Source organism: Prionailurus bengalensis, chromosome A1, assembly GCF_016509475.1.
Source record: "Prionailurus bengalensis isolate Pbe53 chromosome A1, Fcat_Pben_1.1_paternal_pri, whole genome shotgun sequence".
NCBI classification, from domain to species: Eukaryota; Metazoa; Chordata; class Mammalia; order Carnivora; family Felidae; genus Prionailurus; species Prionailurus bengalensis.
In genome coordinates, this window is record NC_057343.1 from 171,374,779 (window position 1) to 171,400,650 (window position 25,872).

At 35.1% G+C, this 25,872-nt stretch overlaps 1 protein-coding gene across 2 annotated transcripts in view; it reads right to left on the reverse strand.

The window, feature by feature from the left end:
* Positions 1-25,872, reverse strand: part of TMEM232 (transmembrane protein 232) — a 204,348-nt gene that overhangs the window by 100,605 nt on the left and 77,871 nt on the right. For both annotated transcript variants that reach the window (XM_043595221.1, XM_043595212.1), the window contains exons 12-13: positions 20,041-20,219; positions 4,631-4,875 (exon numbers count right to left, since the gene is read on the reverse strand). In XM_043595221.1, coding sequence (XP_043451156.1) covers positions 4,631-4,875; positions 20,041-20,219 — 424 coding nt within the window. The remainder of the gene's footprint in view (positions 1-4,630; positions 4,876-20,040; positions 20,220-25,872) is intronic.

The following is a 25,872-nucleotide window of genomic DNA, read 5'->3' on the forward strand; positions in this document are numbered from 1 at the left end:
TCGTGAGTTCAAGCCCCATGTCCAGCTCTGTGTGAACAGCTTGGAGCCTGGAGCCTGCTTCAGACTCTGTGTCTCCCTCTCTCTCTGACTTCCCTCCACTCGTACTTTGTCTCTCTCTCAAAAATAAACATTAAAAAAATGAAAAAATAAATAGATAAATCAAGCAGGGATTTCCCATGCCCCTAATGGACAGTAGCGACTATTTCAGCCAGGCCTGACTTAACTTTTATTTTCAGGCCACTGAACTACAGCCCTACACCACTCACCTCTGCTGCACCCAGAGATTAGTCTACCCCTAAAGGAATCCAGCACTATGCACAACTCCACGGGGCACTGTTCACACACACTACAGCATGAATGCTGTGATGTGAAAGCTGGGCCACATGAGGTTCTCCTGCCAGAGGGATGCTTGGGCTGCTGGATTCTCTCATTCAGGCCAGAGACACTGTAAGCTGAATTGCTAGAGCCTGTAATGAGCTGTGAAAAATGGATAAGGAGATAACATTTTTTTGAAAGATCAATGATGAATGTCATTTGTGTAATGAACTAGAGGCGCTGATGAGAAGTTTAATTTACTAATCCTTCAAAACCTACAGGACTTTTTGAGTCATAACCCCACCCCAGTACTCTTTTGTCTCATTTCCCTCTGACTGTGCATATTCTCTTCCCCTGTCCCCAACCCTCGTGTACATCTCTCCATTTGTACCTTTCACTAGTATTGTATGTCTTCTCAGTTGTTCTCTTTAATCTTTCCTTTCGCTCATACATTTATTTCTCTTTTCTGCTATTTTAAGTATTGCCATTGTGTCTCCTCTCCTCTACCAGTTTTTCTTTTCTGTATCCCAACAGGAACCATCATCATCTCCATCTGTCTTTTAACCATCTAGTGACTTTCCCCTGCTATTTCCTTCATCTCCTCTTATCAAAATCCAGTTTCTTCTATCTTTCTAGTTTTCTTTCTCTTTTCCTTTAACTGACCATAATGAGAAACCAAAGTACATTTGTTCAATGTCCTCTCTGTGGTCCCAGATTGATTTTTTTCTTCCATGCCTTTGGTCCTTGAGAATATACAGAATACAGTTGTAGATTCTAAAGTAAATCTCAATACCCTTGATATTTAAAGCTGGCATTTTCATTGTACTTTGACATATTGCAACCTTACAAATATTTAAAATATTTGCTGAGGAATGTTTTTATCATATTTACTTCTTCTGAATTACTAACATCCAGGTAGTGTAATCCTTAAATTCAAATGTACCGGGGTGCCTGGGTGGCTCAGTCGGTTAAGCGTCCAACTTGGGCTCAGGTCATGATCTCGCAGCCGGTGAGTTTGGGTCCTACATCAGGCTCTGTGCTGACAGCTCAGAGACTGGAGCCTGCTTCAGATTCTATGTCTCCCTCTCTCTCTGCTCCTCTCCCCCGACCCCACCTCTCTCTCTCAAAGATGAATAAATATGTAAAAAAAAAAAAAAATGTACCTATCTTCCTTACTAATTTTAGAATTCTTCAAAAAATGCTCAAAGCTAGGTCAAAACTCTTCCTAAACATTTGTTTATTTTCCTGTGGACTTTTTGCATACAAAAAAGTAAGCCTATCTACTGACCTTATTCCACCAAATTATCATACCTCCTGCCTTTGGGCAGCAACAGTCTCAGAATTTGGAACACAAATAATGATTTACACAGGCTGAGGAAGAAAATTTCCCACACGACTTAGCACCTTATTTAAGAAATTAGAAAAAAAAAAATAAAAAATAAAAAAATAAAAAAAAAAAATAAAAAAAAGTAAAAAGAAATTAGAAAATGAACCACAAAATAGATCAAAGGAAAGTAACAAATTCATAGGCATAAGAACAAAAGTATGTGAGTTAAAATCTAAACACTGGTTCACTAGAAAAATAATATAAAAAGAATATGACACTAAATTAAGAAGAATAAAAGTGACAAAACACAAATACATAAAATGAGAATTGGTTAAGGGAGAAAATAACCACAGCAACAGGAATCTTAATACACATCTTCGGTCAACTGTGGCCAAATAAATTCTGAAAAATGGGTTAAAATAAATAGTATTCAAAGGAAGCACAATCTGCTAAAATTGACTAAAGAAGAAAGAGAAAGATCTAAAGAGACTGAAATTCAGGATTGATACTTCAGATACTTTTATGGCATGGATCTCAAATAGTAAGAACTGAATTTAGCTGTACCTATGCATTGTGGCTGAATCAACCTTGTCAATGGACATATAAAATCAAAACATTTGACAAAGAGCTACCCTGAGAAGAGGCATAAGATACTGAAGTTAAAGAGGGAATTCTACCAAACCTTGAAAGAGTAGATAATTCCAAATTACTGAAGTTCTTTTAGAATATAGAAAAAGAAAATAATAAGAATTTACTATTTAATAAGCATAACATTTTACATCAGAATAAATACTGAAAGGAAATAGAGGACTCAATAAATATTGTTGGGACAACTCAGTAGCCATATGGATTGACAACTCACACACAAAAGTTTTCAGCTGGACCAATGATTAAAATGTTCAAAACAGAGGCGCCTGGATGGCTCAGTCGGCTAAGCGTCCAACTCTTGATTTTAGCTCAGGTCAAGATCTCATGGTTCGTGAGTTCAAGCCCTGCATTAGACTCTGTGCTGACAGCATGGAGCCTGCTTGGGATTCTTTCTCTCCCTTTCTCTCTGGCCCTTTTCCTCTCTCTCTCTCTCTCTCTCTCTCTCAAAATAAATAAACTTAAAAAAAAAATTTAAGAGTCTTTAAAAAAAAAAGTTCAAAATAGATCCTTAAAAGTACCAGAAAACAATGTGATAACATTTCAATCTTAGAATGAAAAGAACTTTCCTAAATAGATATAATTACATAGAAAAATGATAATAGCAAAAAATGCTACAAGCAAAATTTAAAGATAAATAAAATATATAGGGAAAAATAAACATTTGTAGTTCTTACCATAGACAAAGGGACACATGAATTAATAGGTAATAGTTCGTGCAAAGATAAAAACTCAGTGGGGAAAATGGCCAAAAGAAATAAAGAGTTAATTCCCACATAATGAAAAAATAAAAGGCTCTTAACATATGAAGTTATTCAAACCACTCACCTTAAGAAAACTATATTTAAATAAAAAATTAAATTAACATAATAAAAAATAAGAACTTAGAAATTAAATAAAAGTTATGTAAATTTAAAAAAAGCTTTAAGTTTCTTATTAGGTCTGTTGCTAGCTGTAGGTTTTTATTTATCTTCTTTATCATGTTGTGGTGGTTCCCATACACTTGTAGTTTGCTCAGTTTTTATCCTGAATTGGTGTTTGATTTTGTCAAACCATATTTTGATGCTAGTATTCTATTTTCATTTTGACTTTCTGTTAATTTAGTTTCTTATACTTGCTTTAGTCTTTTTCTTAATTATTTCTTTTAATGTTTATTTTTGAGAGAGGGAGAGACCAAGCATGAGCTGGGGAGGGGCAGAGAGAGAGAGGGAGACACAGAATCCAAAGCAGGCTCTGGGCTCCAAGCCATAGGCACAGAGCCCAATGCAGGGATCGAACTCACCAGCTATGAGATCATGACCTGAGCCAAAGTCAGACGCTTAACTGACTAAGCCACCCAGGCGCGCCTACTTACTTTAGTCTTAAACTGTTCTGCTCTACTTGCTTAAATATATACTTTATCATCTTTACTTTATTGATGCTGTGGATTACACAATCTAATAATGTTGAACCAGCCTTGCATACATGGAATATAATTTAAATGTCAAAAAAAAAAAAAGAAAACTGTATTTAGAAATATTTCACTTTTCAGAGTATCAAAATCCAAATGTTTGTCAAATCCTCCATTGGAAAGACTGAAGAGAAACAAGTACTCTCATATATTGCTAGTGACGATATAAGTTAGTACAATTCTTCCGAAAGGCAATTAGAAGATACCCACCAAAACCACAAAGGCGTATATCCTGTGACTCAGAAATCACACTTCCAAGAATTTATTCATGTGCATTAAAAGATATATGTGGAAGTTTCAATTCTATTGTAGTCTGTAGTGGCAGACAGTCTAAAACAACCCAGATGCCAAAAGGAAACTGATTAAAAATAAACTGTAGGACATCCATACTAAGGAAAACATCATAACCTATTTAAAAAATAATAATGAGAAAATTCCCTGTCTCCTGGAATGAAAAAGAATCTCTAAGAAATGAAGTTAAATAAAAAATGTAAGATGCCAAATATATTTAGTAGGCTTTCACGTAACAATGGAGAGAAAATCTAAAGTATAATTTATTTTGTTTATATTTTAGAGACCTTGGAAGGATACACAAGCAATTAATCAGGGAGAGATAGGGGTAAAATAGGCAAATGAAGGTCAGTACTGGGAAGGACGCTTCACTGTATTAAAACATTGACTTATATAACAATATCTATTTTAAACATGAGGAAATAGTTTCTAAGAAGAGGGTACTTGCATATGACAGAATACCTAGAAGTCATTGGAGCCCAGAGTTGAAATGAAAAAAAGAGAAATGGAGTTAAATAATGTGGTGCATGATTATATATAATTTGTATGATTTTGAAATGCAGTATAATAACAGGACTATTTTGAATAGTGCTTCACTTTACCTTATAGTAACATGTACAACTCTCCTCTTCACGGAATCCTTTTTGTTCAGGTATTTCATTTGATCCTGTTTTGTCACTGGTTTTTTCAAAGGAAGAACGTAGGCATCGGTGGAGGGGAAAAATAGTTTGGAAAGAGCAGTGGCAATTCTCCATCCTATATATTTAGAGAAAATTTCATCCCCTACATTTGATGAGACTTTTGCACTATAATTAGTGAAGGGATCAGTTGGGTCATTTAACTCAGCCTGTTGAAAGAAAAGAAAAAGCAATCTGTTGAAATAGAATTAAATGAGAGGAAAAAATCTTGTATAAAAGATGAACGTATGTTTTTTTTCTTTGACTAATGTCACATTCTTCCTATTAAATAAAAATAATCTTTTTAAGAATAAAAGCAGATTCCCAAAAGATTTTTAAAATTGTAACAGTTTTTAGTGAAATAAACAATTAAGCATGAACAAAACCAGTCTTGAAGTTACAAAAATTTGATGATATAATTGTATTTTCAATTTGTACATTTCCCATACAAGAATTTCCTATTTATAATATTTATTAAGAAATTATGCAATCGGGGGTGCCTCGGTGGCTGAGATGGTTAACTAACTGGGTTTCAACTCAGGTCATGATCTCATGGTTGGGGAGTTTGAGCCCCACATCAGGCTCTGCACTGACAGGATGGAACCTACTTGGGATTCTCTGTCTCCCTCTTTCTCTGCCCCCATCCCCCTCTCAAAATAAATAAACATTTTTTTAAAAAAATTAAGCAGTTGAAGTATATGTTTTATTAAAACAGAGTTTCATCTGTGCATAATGTGAATTTTCTTTCAAGCTAACAGAAAATGTTTATTGAACAAAATTTGTGTTAAGTAAAAAACAAAAAGATCTTTGTATTTATTGCACATTGAAGATGTTCTAGGATTTAGATTTAAATTAAATTTAATAAGTTATAATATTTTTTTAAAATATCTAGCACAAAAATTCTACAATATTTAATCAATTTTTAGTTAGGAAAGAGCTTTTTGCTGAAATTTCCTATTTATGTTCAATATTGTCCATGACTGATTTTTAATTACAACTTCTTTTGAAATGGCTAGAGGCATATTTTCCTTGGTTAGAATTGGTGATAATAAATGAAGATGCAGGTTTCAAAATCTCATGTGTTACATTTTTTTTAATGTTCACAATATGTTCATGTTAGGAAATCCTTCTTGCAAATAAATTGGATGCTGCCTCCTTTCATTAAGTTTTTTACATTTTTTTATTCAGTATTATCCATCTTCAGGCAGTTTATTACCAGTCATTCAGGATTCACTTTATATGCCTATTGATCTTATGGTAGGAAATTAAGGAACAGAAAATATTTTTCTGCATATGAACATCTAACTTTAACTCTAAGGTTCCAAGATCAGCTTGGCTCAATCAAATTACTGTTTGAAGACTGACTATTCCATTAATCAGACAAAATTATAACGGGAAAAAATGACAACAATCTCATGATAAAACTGAAAAACTAAAGGGTCAAAGCAATGAAGAAAACAGCAAAAGGCAGGTAAGTAAATAGGGATTATTGTAAAAGCTCTGGAGGCTGGGAAAGAGTAAAATGCAAAAAACATGTATGTTTATAGTATCCAGTTTGAACGAACAATTATGTTCATACTATTCCCAGTTGTTGCTATCTTATTAACTAGGTCAAAACCATAGCAAGAGCATTCAGTTTGAAACAAAAAATGAAACTATGACACTTCATAGCTGTTGTGACTTTGAGGAAATTAAGGTCTCAAAGACTACAGGTTCACCTGTTCAAAGGCAATTACAACGCCGTATTTTTTGAGCTATTTCCTTTTACTTATAGTTTGTGTCCAATACAAATCAATTCCATAACATGAGAAGTTATTATGAATAAAAGCACAAGTACACAAACACAATATATAATCCAAAATAGATGGGGAGGGGGCTTGGGGGAGAGGGAAAGTGGGTGATGGGAATTGAGGAGGGCACTTGTTGGGATCAGCACTGGGTGTTTTATGTAAGCCAACTTGACAATAAATTATCTTCATTAAAAAAATAGATTCACAGCATTCAGGTATCAAACAAAATGTAATGTTCAGTCACATACTCCATACCTTGACATCTGCTGAATATGGTGTCTAGGGTAGGTTTCTCAAGATAAAAGAAATGACTCTAGTTATCAAGACTAGCGTGGGGATATTAGATATTGGAACATGTAAGCATTACTCTGTGACCATGTGAGCAAAAGACTTTAAGGAGTATCTATTTTAAAAAAGGTTTCTGTGCCTTGAAGCAGCTGCGAAAGATTTACTTTCCAGAACTCATCCCACTTTAGGCTGAGTTTTAACTATCTAAAAATATTGACTGATAACAGGAAGTGTTCTAAATGAGGCTATTCTGTTTCATAGAGTTTATTTAAAAGTATTTACAGAAAGAGTACAAAAATTCTTCTGAATTTAATGTAAGTTTCCCATCTTCACTTCCCAACTACTTGATTTACAGTTTTGGTTCCTTCACATCTTTACATTTTTAATTTCAAGACTTGTCAATTTTACCTTCAAAACATCATCTTTTTTAAATTGTAAAAGTATTCAACATATGCAGAAATAAAAAGCATTTTGAAATTAGTTGAGGTCAATTACTTTTTGGAATCATTTGAGTAAATGCATCTGGCACTTCTGGTGAATTCTAAGAGGTGTAAGTAAATATATAAGCAAATTTTACTCATTATGCTTGGATTTGGGGTAGACTCAATCCATCACTGCCCTGGTACATGTCAGTTACAGTAGTAAAAACTCAAATGCAACATCAAATCCAAAGCCTCAAAACAAAGTGTTCAGTTCTCGAGAGAACAGTGATAGCTTAACAATGTAAAACTGTATCTAGAGCACATTGGCCTTAAATTAGTACAGCTGAAATGTATTAAGGAATTACACTAACACCTGAAAGTACCTTCCAATGTACATATAAATAGAATCAGAGATTTTTGTATTACCTATTTTATGGCCTCAGTGAATCAAATGAAACCTGAAATCTCTTTTCCACATCTCATCCTTTATCTTTAGATAAGATAAAATCTATTCTCATCTTTTAGGTAGGGCTTTAGGTGTCTATATTTAAAAAATAAAAAATGTTTACTTTCAGAGAGAGAGAGAGAGAGCAAGCACAGGCGAGGGGAAGAAAGAAGGGGAGCGAGAGAGAGAACCCCAAGCAGGATCCACACTGTCTGGAACTTATGAACCAAATCATGAGATCATGACTTGAACAGAAAGCAAGAATCTGGCGCTTAACCAACTGAACTAGCCAGACACCCCAATATGTCTATTCTTCTTAAACTACATTTAAGAGGGGTGCCTGGGTGGCTCAGTAGGTTGAGCGTACGACTTCGGCTCAGGTCATGATCTCACGGTCTGTGAGTTCCAGCCCCACGTCGGGCTCTGTGCTGACAGCTCAGAGCCTGAAGCCTGCTTTGGATTCTGTCCTCCCCAGCTCATGCTCTGTCTTTCTTTCTCTGTCAAAAATAAATAAACATTAAAAAAAAATTTTTTTTAACTAAATTTAAGAAAATCATCTCTTCACTAATTTTGAATATTGTTTCCTTCATCTTATACTTGACACTCCGGCAGACTTAATACTGGGGTTCATCATTTAGTCAAATACTTCATATGCTCAATTTTGAGATCCTCAACATTTTCTGTGCCAATAAAATAAGGTATGGAATTGGCAGATTCAACGAAGGCCTGTTTTTTGTCTTGTCACAGTGGGTGTCTACACACCATCTGGATTGGATTTAGAAAATGGAGAAGTACAGAGGATGCCCCCCTTCTCCATGAGAGATGCGTTCCAAGACCTTCAGTGGATGCCTGAAACCATGATAGTACTGAACCCTATATATACTGTTTTTCCCTATGCATACATACCTATGATAAAGTTTATTTTATAAATTAGGCACATTAAGAGATTAACAACAATAAAATAGAACAATTGTAACAACATTCTGTAATAAAAGGTCAGTGAATGTGGTTTTTGTGTTCAAAACATCTTATTGTCCTGTACTCACCCTTCTTTCTGTGATGATATGTTAAAATGCCTATGTGATGAGATGGGAGGTGAATGGCGCAGGCGTCGTGACTTAGCATTAAGTTTACTATTGACCTTCTGATGTTTGGTGGGTCAGGAGGATCGTCTGCTTCCGGACCACGGCTGACCACGGGTAACTAAAACCTCTGAGAGCAAAACTGCTGATAAGGGAGCACTACTGTATAAGTGTTTCTTGACTTGAGTCTCATAAGAGTCAAGATATACAAAGGAGAATAAGAGCATGAAGAGACTGGCTGTTGCCTGCAGAGCACCACTACTTATACTGGTGGCGGAATTAGCTAGATTTGGGGCAGCCAAGGTATTCTGGGAGGAGTTACATGAAAGCATTACAACAGCTGCTTGCTGTGAATAAATCTGCGTGGGTAGGAGCCAGAAGCAGCAGCCCCAATCTGAGCCTGGCTACAAAAGCTTTTCCCCTCTTACTTGCGTCACCTGCTGCATGCCTCACTGGATACCAGGTGCATGGAGAACCTCCAGCTGGGGTGGGCTCAGGCAAGGTGGTCAGTACCAATTCATTTTATTCTGCTTATCCTCCCTGGCTCAATCTTTTTATAAGAAAAGGTACTTCAAAATCAATAATAATATGTAGTATTGCATAAATATATTACTATGAGCTCTTCCATTACTGAGAGGGATGGAAGAATAAATGTGTGAGTAAACGAATGAACAAAAATAGTTTTTGGTATATTTCTGGCAAAACGCATTGTTTCCAGACATGACATTACCCTGCAGTACAGAATGTTGATGCTATTTTTATTATGTCTCATTTGGCTACTCCTTGCTTTCTTCCCTCCCAGACCAGATAACCTGTAGATCAGATGTCTGTTCCTTCATGAAGCAAAATGAAGGCATGTCCACATCTCTCATATGGTTCACTGATTGAAAGCCCAGGTAAACTTCTCTCCCCCATTGACGTTCAAGGCATTCAACCAATGGAAATATAGCCTCAAATATCAGTCAAATGTATATTTGCCTTATCTTTAAAAGATTTTGTTTGTTTTCCCAGAGGAAGTACCAGGAAATAATATGGGCTTCGCAGTTAGATCTGAAGTCAAGCAGGACTTTTCCACTTGTTAAAGAATGTAAACGTTGGGAAATGTTACCTCTCTAGGCCTCTGTGTTTAGTTTAGTTCTGAGTTGTTTTTCATTTGTGATAAGGAGTTAATGGTAACTACTCTCTGAGTTTTGTGAGGGTTAACTTAGTAGGCAGTGGGAAGTTCAAGTATCAGTTTCTTTTAAGAATTCCCAAGGACGCAGCACTAAAGCTTCAGCCTTTGCACTTTACCCCAGAGAGGATTTGATACAATTTCTGCCAGGCTGAAAACAATTTTGTTATATTGTCACTTTCACATTAGCAAATCTGTAAAATAGAATCATGGTTCTACTACCATAGCTATCTCTTTTTTTTTTTTTTTAATTTTTTAAAAAAAAATTTTTTTTAACGTTTATTTATTTTTGAGACAGGGAGAGACAGCATGAATGGGGGAGGGTCAGAGAGAGAGGGAGACACAGAATCTGAACAGGCTCCAGGCTCTCAGCTGTCAGCACAGAGCCCGACGCGGGGCTCGAACTCACGGACCACGAGATCATGACCTGAGCCAAAGTCGGATGTCCAAACGACTGAGCCACCCAGGCGCCCCAATAGCTATCTCTTTTTAAGAGTCTTCCTTCTCTTAAAGCCATTATTCTAATGTTGTAATCCAGAGACTTAAATGCCAACTATGCATAAATACATATCTATACTTCTTGGAAGTAAACTAACACAAAATATTAATGGCCATTCCTTACAATAGACTCCAAACTCACAAATTTACTACAACTTAGCCTACCAATAAACATTACCTCAAATTCCATCTGTTAACATTATTTATACATTACATACATTTTTATCAAATGTCCCTACTTTTTAGCAATGTCCACGTAGGCTTTAAAATTCAGGATTTTCTTTATTGTATTGTTGAAATGAATTTTTTTACTAAGAACCAAATGGCAATTTTGGAATATCTATGTTAATTTTACTAATCTAGTATTAAAATTGGAAAGGTGATGTTCTTGGAGAGTATTTCTTTCACACACATGTTCTAGCTACGTGTAGGGGCAGATGTCCACCATTTCGTCTTTGTATTGGGTATAATGGTGGTAGAAAACAAAACAAACAACAACAAAAAACATTCAAGAAGATGGATAAATCAACAAAAAGGGAAATTCTCTAAGGAATCGCGATGTGGTAGCAAAATAAATAAATAAATAAGCAAATAAATAAGCAAGCCAGTCTCTCCAGAGTTCTTCATTTTCTGTCAATAATTAGGGAAATGTAGTAAACACATCAAAAAGTAAGCTAGCTTATATTCTGCTTGACATAAGAGAATAAAAGAGAAAGAAATAGGATGTTAGCCATTGCAAAAGAGTTTACAGCAAATCCTACCTCTGTCTATTGCTCTCTGTCTCTTTTGTATCTTCACCTGTCCTTAAGTAATCCTAGAGCTGGAAATATTTAACTTGTTTGCAGGAAAAAAATGGTAATTTTTTTCTTCAAATTTCAAATTTTAAATAGAAGTGACTCATTGGTAGTTACAAAAGATATTTCCTACAGGAGTTATAAAATCTCACAAGGGAAGACAGCATGAGTAACTATTATTACTAGTTATGAACTATTAAAATTGCAGTCCTTGGACCATCATTATCTGTCATTACCTGGTAGCATATTATAAATACAGAATGTCAGGCCCTCCTCCTATATGTGGTAAAGTCTGAGAAAGACTGATGTAGTAGATTAAGAAAAGGACTAATATGGGAATATCCGTTTTCTAGTTGTGTGATCTTGCACAAACTGTTTAACATCTCTGAGAAGTTTTCCTTATTTCTAAAATGGGAAGGTGATAATACTCCCCTTTACAGTGTTGTTATAAAGGTTAAACACAAAAATTGAATACATTTTCTAGCACAGTGTCTGATATAAAAAATTCTTCAATAAATGTTAGTGCCTTGTTTATATTTAATTTTAGAGAAAGAGGACACAACAGAGTGGAAATAGCAGAGCCTTGGGATTAAGTTCACTCATAGATGTATCCACCATCAGCCACTTATTTTAATCACGTTTAGACTCAGACACTCCCATCTGGGTGGATCACGGCGGTGGTGGGAGAGTTATGAGGTATAGACGAGTTAATATATGTAAGATACTTAGCACAGTGCCTGGCTCACTGTAAGTTCTACAAATATTTTTGTTCTCCTAAAACAATGTATCTGTTACATTAGAATTCTGTTGATAAGTATTTAAAGAGACTGTACTCTTCCAAAAATACATCTCCCTTTCCACACTCAGACTTTCTATTTATGTCAAAAGAAGAGCCATATGTGGAGGAGGAGAGAGGTAGGTACTGAGAAAGGAGTTCTATTAGGAGTTCTAGTTTGCTGCTTTGTAGAGTACATCACGAGTATGGGAATATCATTAAGAATAAAAAATGAATTTTAGTTTAAAGACCTCACCATAAAATGTTAACCATGAAGTATGTTACCTGATGAGTCAAAGGTCCTCTGAATAAAGTCACATATTCATTTTAGCTGTACATATTTCTTTTTGATATTTTAGGTCATATGCCAGATGGCAGAAAGCATTTATACATGATGACTTTTCCTACATGTGCCGACATATGTTGCCGAATTGCCTCTACAGAAGAGTCTTGCTCATTGCAAGTCTCCCTGGAAGTATTTCAAACAAAGCACATCAATTAACATTTGTTTATTATGCCACTGTGAGTATATGACGGTATTTTATTTCTATCCCAAATACTCAGGCAACATTTGGGTTTATATTGAATTTGTCAGATGAAGGGCTCATGTTTAGGGATCTATTTAGAATTATTTCTCATTTCAAATATGCTATTAAATATTTCACCTCTCCTCTAACCTCCATTAAGGATCAGATTTCACAAACAGATAGAATGAGAATTATAGATGATAGAATGCTATTATGGTCAAAAAAAACATGTAAGACATGAGAGTACATATAATATCGTTAGTAAAAGGTTTACCAGTGATGCAGATAAATTGAGGTATTAAGTACAAAATTTTATTCATTAACTTCAATAGTTTATCATATGAATTGCATATTTATTTTTAAAGTATAAAAAGATAAAATTTCTACTTAATTCCATAAACATTGAGGTATATTCAATCCTTCTGAAATAAATCCTTCTGACTATAATGTATGATAGTTTATAATTACGGCTATGTTTCACTCTGTGTAGGGAATATGATGATTACCTTACATGAGGAAAGGTTCTGGCAGCAAGGTGTTAGGAAGGAAAGAATAAACAAAGGTTGTGCTATAAACATAGTCATTTGCATTAACTGAATAAAAGTGGAAAACCTATTTTATTTTAGACACAAGCATCTGAGGGGCCTCTGGGTGACTCAGTCAGTTAAGCGTCCAACTTGGGCTCAGGTCATGATCTCACCGTTCGTGGGTTCAAGCCTCTCATTGGGCTCTGTGCTGACAGCTCCGAGCCTGGAGCCAGCTTCGGATTCTGTGTCTCCCTCTCTCTCTCTCTGCCCTCTCCCTGCTTGTGCTATGTCTCTGTCTCTGTCTCTCAAAAATAAATAAACATCTTAAAAAATTTTTTAGGGGCACCTGGGTGGCGCAGTCGGTTAAGCGTCCGACTTCAGCCAGGTCACGATCTCGTGGTCTGTGAGTTCGAGCCCCGCGTCGGGCTCTAGGCTAATGGCTCAGAGCCTGGAGCCTGTTTCCGATTCTGTGTCTCCCTCTCTCTCTGCCCCTCCCCCGTTCATGCTCTGTCTCTCTCTGTCCCAAAAATAAATTAAAAACGTTGAAAAAAAAATTTAAAAAAAAAAAAATTTTTTAAAAAGAAGCATCTGAGACACAAGCCCTCATAGCTTTTTTTTATGTGTTCTCTATCCACATGGAGCAGTGAGGGAGCACCTAAAAACTGACAGTTTTTATGACATATAAAAGAAAGATTATGCCCATTTTATACCATAGAACTTTTTACCAAAAAAGGTGTCACAGGCTAATAATGTAAGTGGTTCAATGGAATTGGGGAATTAGTAAGCTATTAAGGAAAACTAAAAATGTTTAGTCATAAATAACTTTTGTAGTTTTATGACTGTGAATGTCTTCTCAATGCGTGTCAAAAAAGAAAGAAAAGGAAACCTTGATTTTACCATGCTCATCTTCTACTGTAAAATTAAACACACTTGCAAAGATAAGTTACATAGAAACTATTGAGATTATTCCAGACAAGAACACACAATATTAATAAATTCAAACTATTTGTTGTAATACATTACACCTATAGACCCTATGTGTGCACTATTTTAAAATCGTTTGCTTTTGACTTCTTCAGATGTGAGAAGTTAACTTATTTTACAGTATCACGATTAACTCCCTTAAGAAGGCAGCTTTTAAAATCTGAAATAAATATGAATATTATTTTATTCAGAGAAATTAAGCATAAAGAGAAGGGATATCAGTTGTGGAATTTAGGAGAGAAGATCACACAGGAGTAACATGAGAACACAGCACAGTGACTACGGAGAGAAAAACTGAGAACTGCACAGATGCTAATCACTTTGGTAATTTTCACTTGGTCATAATTGTTACTTGGTCATAATTACTTGTGGGGAATTTAAAGGAGTTAGTTTAGACATTATTCTTGAAACCTACTATAGACATGTTAATATGCAATCTGACATTAGAAAAATACCAGCTAATAATAAACTGAAAAAAAAAAAAACCTTTATGACCAAAGTCATAAAACTGATGCAAGGAAAACCACTGCCTGGGAGAAGAATAAACAGAGCAATTGATTAGACACTTAACTTTATGTCATATCTAATACCAACCTAGAATTCTTGGCCAATAAAACTATCCTTCAAAATTAAATTGAATAAAAACCTTTTTAAGTAAATAAAAATTGACAGAATTAGCCAACAAGAGATATTATTAAAATACAAAAGGATTTTCTTTGAGCAAAATAAAAATAATCCCATTGAGAAGGCCACAAATTTAAGAAGGGAGAGTAAGAAAAGAAACATGTAAATATGTGGGTAAGTCTAAAGAATACTGATTGTAAAACATATTAATAATATATGGATATCTATAAACCTACACATATACACACACAAACACCCCCCCACACACACACACACAACTAAAATGTTCAACAGGAAGATTATGTAAGTAAAGAGAAATAAATGTAGTTACAATATTTTAAGGCTGTTTTAAGGTCTAGGAAAATATTAAATTTTTTTATATTAGACTTCAATACCACAAGGATTCACTTTGTCACATCTTGGGTAACAAGTAAAAGGTGTAACCACAAGACAAATGAAGGGGTAGGATGAAATAATACAATATATAATAATAAGAGCATCGTCACTGGGCACAATAGAATTCAACAAAAATCAAAATCCTAAGTGTAATAGCAAAATCTCCCTATATGTGAATATTAAGTGATGAGCTTGAATAATCTGTGGCTCAAAACAGAAATAATAGTAGAAATTAGAAACTCTTTTGAATTGGATGATAATTAAAATATTATTTATCACAACTTTCAGGTTACATCTAAATTAACATGTAGAGAGAAACTAATAGTATTAAAATCATATATTTGAAAAAAGCTGCAAGTCAGTGACAAATATGGTTTAATAATTTTGGAAAAGGAGCAACACATTAAATGAAAGGAAGTTATCAGAAGAAAATATAAATCTAATATAAGATATTAAAAATTAGAGAAAATATAATACAGAATATCAGTATCAAGAGAATCAAAAGCTGCTTTTTAAAAGACAAAGAAGTTGATTAGACCCTTGGCCTGACAGCTTAAAAAGAAACAAAAGCAAAAATAACAAGAGTAAAGAATGAAGGAGATAATACCATGTCAGATCCTAAAGACCTTAAGATATCATAGAAAGATAATGTGAAAACCTTGATAAATCTTTTAAAATGCAGATGAAATTCCTAAAAAAAAAGAAAGAAAACTAATGCAAGGAAAATTAAAGTATAGGAAGGTATATAACTATAAAAATTATTCTGCAATTAGAAACTTTCTGTAAGTATCCATGATGAAATGGCTCCATTGTAAATACTACAGAATTTTTAAGGAAGAAATGACATATTACAAAATCCTTCCAGAGAATAGGAAAAAAAGATAATCACTTCCCAATTCATTCTATAAATCCAGTATAACTTTGATACAAAAATTTATAAGAAAACATTGAAGGAAAAAATATTAGAGAACAGTTGTACCCATTGAACATGGATGCAAAATGTTAAGCAAAATATTATCAAAGCAAATATGACAATATTAAAAAGGTTATTACATCAAGTGTTTTTATTCCGGGAATGCAATGACTCTTCAACATTAGAAAAAGCAAGCAATGGGGCGCCTGGGTGGCGCAGTCGGTTAAGCGTCCGACTTCAGCTCAGGTCACGATCTCGCGGTCCGTGAGTTCGAGCCCCGCGTCAGGCTCTGGGCTGATGGCTCAGAGCCTGGAGCCTGTTTCCGATTCTGTGTCTCCCTCTCTCTCTGCCCCTCCCCCGTTCATGCTCTGTCTCTCTCTGTCCCAAAAATAAATAAACGTTGAAAAAAAAAATTAAAAAAAAAAAAAAAGCAAGCAATGTAATTTACCACAGTATCCATGGGTAAATTACTTCACCTCTCAAAAAGTTTAAATTCCTTATTTAAAGTTTCAATTTCCTCATCTGTAAAATCAAGAGCATGAAAATACAAATATCATGTGTTTTGTATGAGAATTAAATAATTAATGAATGTAAAGTGCTTAGCACATGGCACACAGCACATGCTCAACAAATCTATTATCAGTGCCTTTTAAAAATGATAAATATGAAAGAAAAAAAGCAATATTTACATTGAACAATTTAGCAGACTGAAGTCTCATTTATGCAATTCTCGCAAACCTCTTACTATGCAAACAATTCACCCCAAAACTTTAAGGTTTAACAGCTATTTATTCAGCCCCCAGTTCCACAGGTCAACAATTGAAGGTAGAGATAGCAGAATGGTTCTTCTGGTCTTAGCTGGATTCATTCATGTGTCTGTAGTCAGCTGTTTGGTCAGTTAAGAACTGGCTAGTCTCGGGAGGAGGCACTGGATCAATTAGGATGACTAGTCTCTGCACAATGCGGTCTCTCATTTACCATCTGGGTAATTTGGATTTGCTCACATGGCAGTTACAGGGTTCCACGAGAACAAGAGAGGGCAGGCCCCAATACATAAGTGTTTTTAAATCTCCCATTTGTATAACATTGATATTGTCTTATTTTCTAAATCAAGTCATGTGATCAAGCCAAGAATTTGAGTATAGAAGGAATCATGCCAAGGATGTGAATATAGGGAATCTTGACTAAAATGAGGACAATTACTCTAATAATATACCAAAAGTCCTAAGCAATTATTCATTATTTTAAAAAGATATAAGAAATTGTATACATGATTTTACCCAACATAAATTACCCACCTATTAAAATTGTTCGTTAGAACACTTTTCTCCCAAAACTCATTGTTTTACTTAGCATTCCTATTTTTATGAAACCATTTCTAAGTCTCTAAGACTTTAGCTTGGTAACCCAAACATAACTTTCAAATATAGTGCCTACTACTGCCCAATCCAAGACTTTTTCTCCAACGAGGCAAGTAAACCAATGGCTTTTTCTTACATGGTGTTCTTATTTCTGCTCGGCTCACAACATTTCCTTATCTAAGAGATTCACTCTTTGATGCTGCTCCCTTGAGTCATTTAACATAACTCATCATTTAAGTTTCCAGCTCAAGTACTACTTAAAGATGACAATAACGTATTCCATATTAATATAAGAAGAAAGTTAGAAACCAAACATCTGAACTCCCTTGTGTACCATGAACTTTGATGGGAATAGCCATACATATAACATTCCATCTTCTGAATCTTCTGTCGTCTGAATAAGACAGTAAAAATTATTGTATAAAGGTCATTTTTTGGACTTCCTGTGTCTTCCATAGAATTCAGCATGGCAAAATAGATTTAGGATCTAATATGTACATATTTATTTCATATTTTTTAATGAATTTGGTAAAAAAATTTATACTAATTTTTTAGTGTATATACTTGTAGTATCTTATTATTAAATAAAGGAATTCAAACTAAGTTAAGTGATATTTCAAAGACACTGACTAGGCACTCTATTACTTATAACCATAAATCATATATTTTGTTATCCAATAATCTAAATGTCTCTATCTCTACCTAACTTATAATATAGATCTAGAGTGAATTGTATCTTTTAGTTAATCTATCTAATGCAAATTAAACTTATTTCTTATATTAAATATGTACTATACCTAAGTTAATTTAACTGCCTTTAGAAATTTCTAATTTAGATTTTTCTCTGAGGAAAACTTGCCTTTCCATACATTTACTATTTAAAATGAATGAAAGTATCCCTTAGAAGTCTTCTAACTAAACATTAAAAACTAATTAGCCCATCTAGTGGTTATGCTTTTGTCTATTCTTTTATTCTCAGAGCTGACTGCTTGAGTAAAGAAAGGTCTTTCCTTGGACCTAGCAAACAAAAAATATTTGCTATGTCCGATTAACTGACTTATGAATGTCAAATGCAATTATCTATAGATACTTAGTAAAATTTTGAAGAAGGAAGACTATCCTATACCAAATGAATGGCCCTGTAAGCAGGCATCTAAATAGAATTCTAATTATAGAAATGACAAATTTGAGTTGGCTTATATTTGGTTACAGTATACAATCCATTTGAGATGTGAAGTGGCATATAAAAATAGATACAAAACCAAAGAATAATATGAATAACTGAAAATTCATGTAAAATGAAAAAACAAAGACAAAATAATAAGACTCGGTGAGATGAATGCATGTCGTCCTCTGTTTCTATTTCAAAACTAGCCAAAATTTGACTCTCCTTTTTTTAAAAACTCTATTGAGCAGCTTATCCAAAATAATAATAAAGTTCAGACAGCACATGAAACTAAGAAAGATTTATTTCTTAAATCTCAGCAAAGAGGATACTCGATGATATAGTGGTCATCACTATAATAGATCCAGTAGTGATTATTTTAAAATTTTTCTACGTTCTGTCCACAAGTAAGGATAAAACTGAAGCGTGGTTGCATAAAAGCAAGCCCACGGAATCCAGAACAACGTAGTTCAAGTGGACAGCTCTTGACAGTCTTTCTCTGTGAAAAATATATTAGACATCTAGAGAAAAGGAATGCATATTTTTAGATAGTCCTCCATAAAGATTCTTACTCGAAATCACATTTATGTTTAAAAAGCAAGGAGTTTAAGGTTTTGTTTTCTACTAAGAATCTAGAGGGTAGATACTCTGTGTTGCAATGATGGCCCACCCATATGCTTTGACAATTGATTAGGCAGAGTGAATTCATTATTTGTTCTTCTTACTTGTTAACATTAATTCACATCCCTAATTATTATTAGAAAACAGGATATTAAGGGTGTTAGGATAATTGCATCTGTAAACACTAGAAAGAATCAGAAACTTTCAATGAGAGGGTAAAAAAAAAGTGTACTTTAGGATAACAAACAAATTAACCTAGCTCAAAATAAGACATAGAAAAGAAAAAAAATGGTAGGAGATTAAAAATATCATAGGATACCATATGGATAAAGCATCACTGGAAAATCACATTTGCATTTCATGAAGAATGGATAGCTAATTTCATAATGATTTTCTTTGAAAGTGAAGAAAAAAAATTATGTAGTCATTCAAACAGAACTAGAAAAACCAAGAACTTGTAAAATACATTTTTAACTTTAAAGAAAAAGACTAGTGTTAGTGAATCCAGATTTGCAATTTATATTATCTAACGCTAGAAAGAAAAACTTACAAATAAGATAACTAAAAATAACTTATCCAAATTGAGACACTTTTGAGAGTGAATTAATTCATTACTTTCTTATTAGAAAGCTAGAAAATTAGGCCTAGACCAGGCTAACCTGGGCAAACTGGAATGCATGGTCAGTATACTTAAAATTCTCACAGTCACAAACCTGAGGCAGAAGTTATTCCTTCCCCCAAATCACCTCCTCTCTTCAAGCTTCTTAGTCAAAGAGTACCAACACTCTTATCTTTAACTAAACCTAGATCAGTATTCAATTTTAAAAATGGTTTTCCCAGCTGTGAGTCACTGACACTCACTGAATATGGACATTCTCTTTTCCTTAGAGAGAAAGGACAAACACTTCTTGATAATGGAGGTACCAATTTATTGCCCTGGCTTTTATCTTACCTGAGCTATATTTACTGCATTATGGATTCGCCTGTCTTTCTCATGATCCTTGGTCTTCTGTAATGTTTGCAATATTTTGTTTCTAAATCCATCCTGCTCATCATCTCCCCGAAGTTCCCATGACATTTTCACCAGGTTATACACTAAGCCATAGTATCCAATCCATATCACTGGATTACCTGTGGAAAAAGATATATTCTTTGGGAAGACATAATCTTATTCATCTTAGTAATGCACAATTTTGTGAAAAAGAAGAACTGCGGTTTTACTAATACGGTGTTGTAAAGTCTGAAATTCTGAGCTTTGGAATTTGTTTTACTCTTCACAGCTCCTACTCCTTTAATTTTAAAAGATCACAGCTTAGTTTAAAATTTCTAGTCGTAAGAAAAGATCTGCACCTAACTATTATCATACCTCATAAATGTAAAAGTTGGACAGGTGAAGTAGGAACTATGTATTTAAAAAAAAAAAACTTTGGAATTCATGGAAAGAGGAATTTGTTCAAGGCAATATGAATATTTAAACCACCATAGTGAATTTTTATAACAAATTAGAGAATAGGAGAAAAATCAAGCTCTATGAAACACACCATTTGAACCAAGAAGAAAGCCTTGAAAATAATGTGAAAAGCAGACAAAAATTGCCAATATAATTATAGACTGGAAGGTTTTTTTTTAATAGAGACATAAATCAACTGAAACAGAGGAAAGGGAACAATGAATCCAGAAGAGATTTTTAAAAGTCTAAGACAATCTTCTTTCTAAAACTTATATACCAATTAGTAATTTATATAAATTATCAAGGTCCACATTTAAAATACACCTCTCCCATACAGAAAGGAGGAAAAAGTTTCTCTTTACTCTTTATCTTAATTATTTCTTACCTCAGGGGTATAGTGCTATATAATACTATTCAGGAAAAGAGAATTCTAATTTAGATAGAGATGGGATAAATTTGTAGAATGAACTACTACAGCAGGTCTCAAAGGGGATATGAACTAAAGTCAGTCAAAGAGGAACATGAGAGTATGAGTATATGCGAAGCAGGTAAGAAGAACAGGAGGAAGAGAAGGTTCAGGAAGGGCTTTAGAGTCAATTGAATTTTGTATTGTACTGTCCTCCAAATCCTGATGACAGCCTGTGTGACACTGGAACTCATCAGTTCTCTTCTTGAATAAAGATAAAGCACAATATGAAAAAATGATAATCCTCAACTTTTCCTAATTCAATCTAGATTTTTATAATCCAAGCTACATAATAATAATATTTTTTTTAAATTTTTTAATGCTTATTTTTTATTTTTGAGAGAGAGAGGCAGAGCATAAGTGGGGGAAGAGCAGAGAGGGAAACAGAATTCGAAGCAGGCTCCAGGCTCTGAGCTGTCAGCACAGAGCCCAACACAGAGCTCAAACCCACAAAGAGATCATGACCTGAGCCAAAGTTGGATGCTTAACTGACTGAGCCACCCAGATGCCCCAATAATAATTATTATAGTTATAACTAGAAAACTTGGGCATTCCTACTACTATGTGCCCTTATTCTAGGCCTCATTACAGTTCTGCTATGATGACTGTATTACACTTAGCATAATAGAAGGAACATATGACCTTCAACTCAGGTTAGAAACCCCCCTAGCAGGGGCACCTGGGTGGCTTAGTTGGTTGAGCGTCTGACTTCAACTTTAAAGTCATGATCTCATGGTTTGTAAGTTCAACCCCACATCGAGTTCTGTGTTGTCAGCACGGAGCCCACTTTGGATCCTCTGTTCCCCTCTCTCTCTCTGCACCTCTCCCACTCATACTCTCTCTCTCTCTCAAAAATAAATAAAACATTTTTTTAAAAAATGAAAATCCCCTAGCATGACACAGATGATGAGTGACAGAGCCAAGTGAAGGAGAGTCTAATCTTACGCCATGCAGCATAGGCTCTCCAATTCAGACAAGTGCTTGCCTTCCTTCTATTCCATTCATAGGAAACAGACTAGAAGGTAGAAAGAGGAGGCAGAATGGAAAGTATGTACACGTTTTACAAGTGGGAGGAGGAAGGCAAATGTCCAGCTTCCAAACTTAAGGCACCTTTCATCCTTTCTATTGATACTTTGAAAGAGATAGTGTGAACTATAGGTAAGCAGCCAATTCTTTTGAAAATGTAATTCTCCCCATAAAAATTTTACAAGTTAAAATTAGTATGCTGCCATATTTGAAATTACATGTATGAATTGATACCAGCAAGATGGCAGAATAGGACATCCCCAGCATTCATCCCCTCATAGAAACAACAACTTGGCAGCCATCCATAAACAAAAGTGCCTTTTTCAGGACCTTGGGACCCAGGTAGGAGGTTGTGCAACCCCAGTGGAAACAAGACTGAGGAGGCAGTCCCAGCCCAGGTGGAACACCTGTTGGCAGTAATGTGGTCCCAGCTACGGACCTGGAAGCATCCTTGCCCACCCTGTGAACTCGGCTCCAGCCCTTTTGATCCACAAAGGATCTCCAGCAAAGGACCCAGGAAAACCCATGCCTGTTGGTGCCTCTGGTAACAGGCCTGCTGTCTGTTGGCCCTGAAGCAGCTCTGTGACCTGGCTCCAGCTTCACTCTACCATGGTACAGAAGCAGCTCTTCTGACCCAGAAACCCCCCCACAGGCCCTGGCAGGAGAGTGTTCAGGGATGTGGCAGGGGCCAAATCTACTTGCATCCCAGGTAACAGGCCTAACATCTGGAGATACAGAAGTGGTTCCATAATCACATTTCCACCCTGCTCAACCATGGTCCTGGAGGTGGTCCCATCCACTTAGGGATCCAGCAGGAACTCTGCCTAGTCATTCCTTTGGCAATAGGCCCACTGACTCCTCGTCGAGAGGTAACTATAAGAAGACAGAGGGTAGAGGATGATAATGAGGATCTCAAATTGAACTGAGGTAGAGAGCTCATATTAGAAATGGATAGGGGTGCCTGGCTGGTTCAGTGGGTGGAGCATGCAACTCTTGACCTTGGGGTCATGTGTTCAAGCCCCATGTTAGGTATAGAGTTTACGTTTAAAAATAGAAATTTTGGGGGCACTTGGGTGGCTTAGTGGAGCAGGCAACTCTTGATCTTGGGGTGATGAGTTAGAGCCCCAAGTTGGGTATGGAATCTAAGAAAAGAAATGGATAAGGTAAAATAACTAAAGATAAATGGGATCAGATGAAGTGGTAGATGTTTGAGCAAAAGAGTAATGTTATATGTGTTCCATGACATGTTACATCTATTCCAGCAATAAACTGGGAAACCAATGTGGGAGCTATATAAGGCAATCTAGGTCTTTATTGTGATAAGCAGCAGGAGCTTGGAGAGTAAAGGACAAACTTAAGACATTATGGAGAAGATCTAATAAGAATTCTTAGCTACGGAGGAGAAGAAAAACATGAAGTAGAGAGGAAAAGTACATATTTAAGTTAAGGAACTGGAAACAATAATGAAATCACTTTTAGAAAAGAGATTGTTGTAGAGGAGCCAGTTTGGAGAGAAAGGAGATAAAATATTTGGAAAATGTGGCATACTAGGGTGTAAGGGGAATCTAACTTTCAGAGGCTTATAGCTTGTTGTAAAAATATAGCTAAAATTTAAGTGAAATAGCAAAAGTGAAATTATGGATTTGTGAATCTAACAGAAAAATAAGTTTGGAACTCAATATGAGCAACAAAACAATTATGAGTTTTAAATTAATAATTCTGGAATTGAGAACCTCAAAAATAATGCAGTTTTGAGCATTATGACAAATAAAACATACTGTGAATTTTAACCTTTTTATATATTTGTTTAAAGGCTCCCAAACTCTTTACGTTAATAAGAATGATTGATATAAGTACATATAAGCTACCTTCATATATTTTAAATTAGCAGTTACAGAGGTTATAGTCAGTTTAGTGTCCAACTCTTGATTTTGGCTCAGACCACAATCCCAGTCTTAAGATTGAGCCAGCATTGGGCTCCATGCTGAGTATTGAGTCTGCTTAAGATTCTCTCTCTCCCCACTTCTCCCTCTACCCCTCCCCTGCTTGTGTGCACTTTTTCTCTCTAAAAATATAGATATGTAGAAGATAGATAGATAGATAGATAGATGGACAAAATCCACAAGACCAGTGATGAGCCCATAAAATGTATTTTGGTAACTGAATTCTCAAAACTCACCAAACTTTTAAAATACTGTTGTTGATTTTTAAAATGAGCTCTTCACCTATTCATTTAAACTACAACGAAATGGGGCGCCTGGGTGGCTCAGTCAGTTAAGCATCTAACTTTGGCTCGGGTCATGATCTCATGGTTCGTGAGTTTGAGCCTTTTATCAAGCTTTCTGCTATCAGCACAGAGTCCACTTTGGATCTTCTGTTTCTTTCTCTCTCTGCCCCTCCCCTGCTTGTCCCTGCTTGTTTTTTCTCTCTCTCTCTCTCTCTCTCTCTCAAAATAAATAAACAAACTTAAAAAAAGTAAACTACAGTGAAGTATTGCTTATGAATAATATTTGCAGGGAAAATCTATTACGGTTCCAATCCACTGACAGTTAATGAAAAAAAAAAGCCTTACAAAGACAGCTGAGATGTGTTACAACTGTCATAAAAGGTAGAATGCAGTCCAATATGCACATCTTGACATTTGATAAGAAGCATGTCTGCTATGAAACTCCTCATCCAGGGACCAAGCTGAAGAATAAGGCACTCTTCTGTTCTGCTTTGAGTGACCCTGTGGCAACTATCAAAGATGTTCCTTTAAATATACTAAGAGAAAATGTGTCTGTCTGCAGCTAAGCAGACAGTATTCTAGGAAATAACAAAGCTGAACCAAAACAAAATTCTTAATAAATCTTGAAAACTTATTAAGAAACTATGCTGTTTGAAAATCAGTATTATGATCCTTTCTTTGTAGCAATGCTTTATTTTAGTGTTTTGAACTCCAGGGAAGCCCTTAATGGCCAGTCTAGATATTTAGATCTCACAAATGCAGTGAATGTGGAATATGAGTATTTCTACTCAGATGAATGAGTATAAATGAACACAGCCTTTACAATTTTGAGAAATATAATTTGGCAGAATCAAATGTATCAGTAAAAGGTAACCTGAATGTAAAATGTAGTGTAAAACATGGTCTTTGTGAAATGCCATATATAGGAAAAGAACTAGATCAATGCCAAGAAACCAATGGATAAGAACCAGTCAGCAAGCCAGGCATTTAACAAATATTTACTGAATCAATGCTATATACCAACTGCTGTTCTAATGTGCCAAAGAAAAAGACAGTGTAACTGCTCTCAGGACACTTAATGCTAGTAGAGAAAGACAGATACTAAAAAAGTAAAGAGGACAGTGTCAGTTGATAATGAGTGTTAGGAAAATAACAGAAGGTGTTAATGTGTTCAACAGTGACTACAGAAGAAAACTATAGACACAATGAGAGAAAGACCACCATGAAGACATCATATTCAAGACAAGATCTAATGCATTTTTAAAAAGTTAACCATCCAAGGAGCAGGAGGAAATGCAGCATCTGTGAGTGCAGAGGCATCCTCTGAATGATCGTGGCCAATTTGTAAGCCATGGAAAGGAGTTTGGAATTTATTCTTAGTGTAATGAAAAGTTAACAGAGCATTTGAAATGAACAAACCTGTTTCATGTTTTAAAAATCTTTTGGGCTTCCTGATAGAAAATGGGTTCTAGGGAGCATTAAGGAAACAGGGAGACTTTTAGTTTTTTTGCAGTAGTCTAGAAGAAAAGTGAGGAGTACATAGACTTGGGAGTTGTACAGTTAAGAATTAACAATGTCCAAAGAGAGGGCTGGCCTTTGCCATTGCCTGACTCTT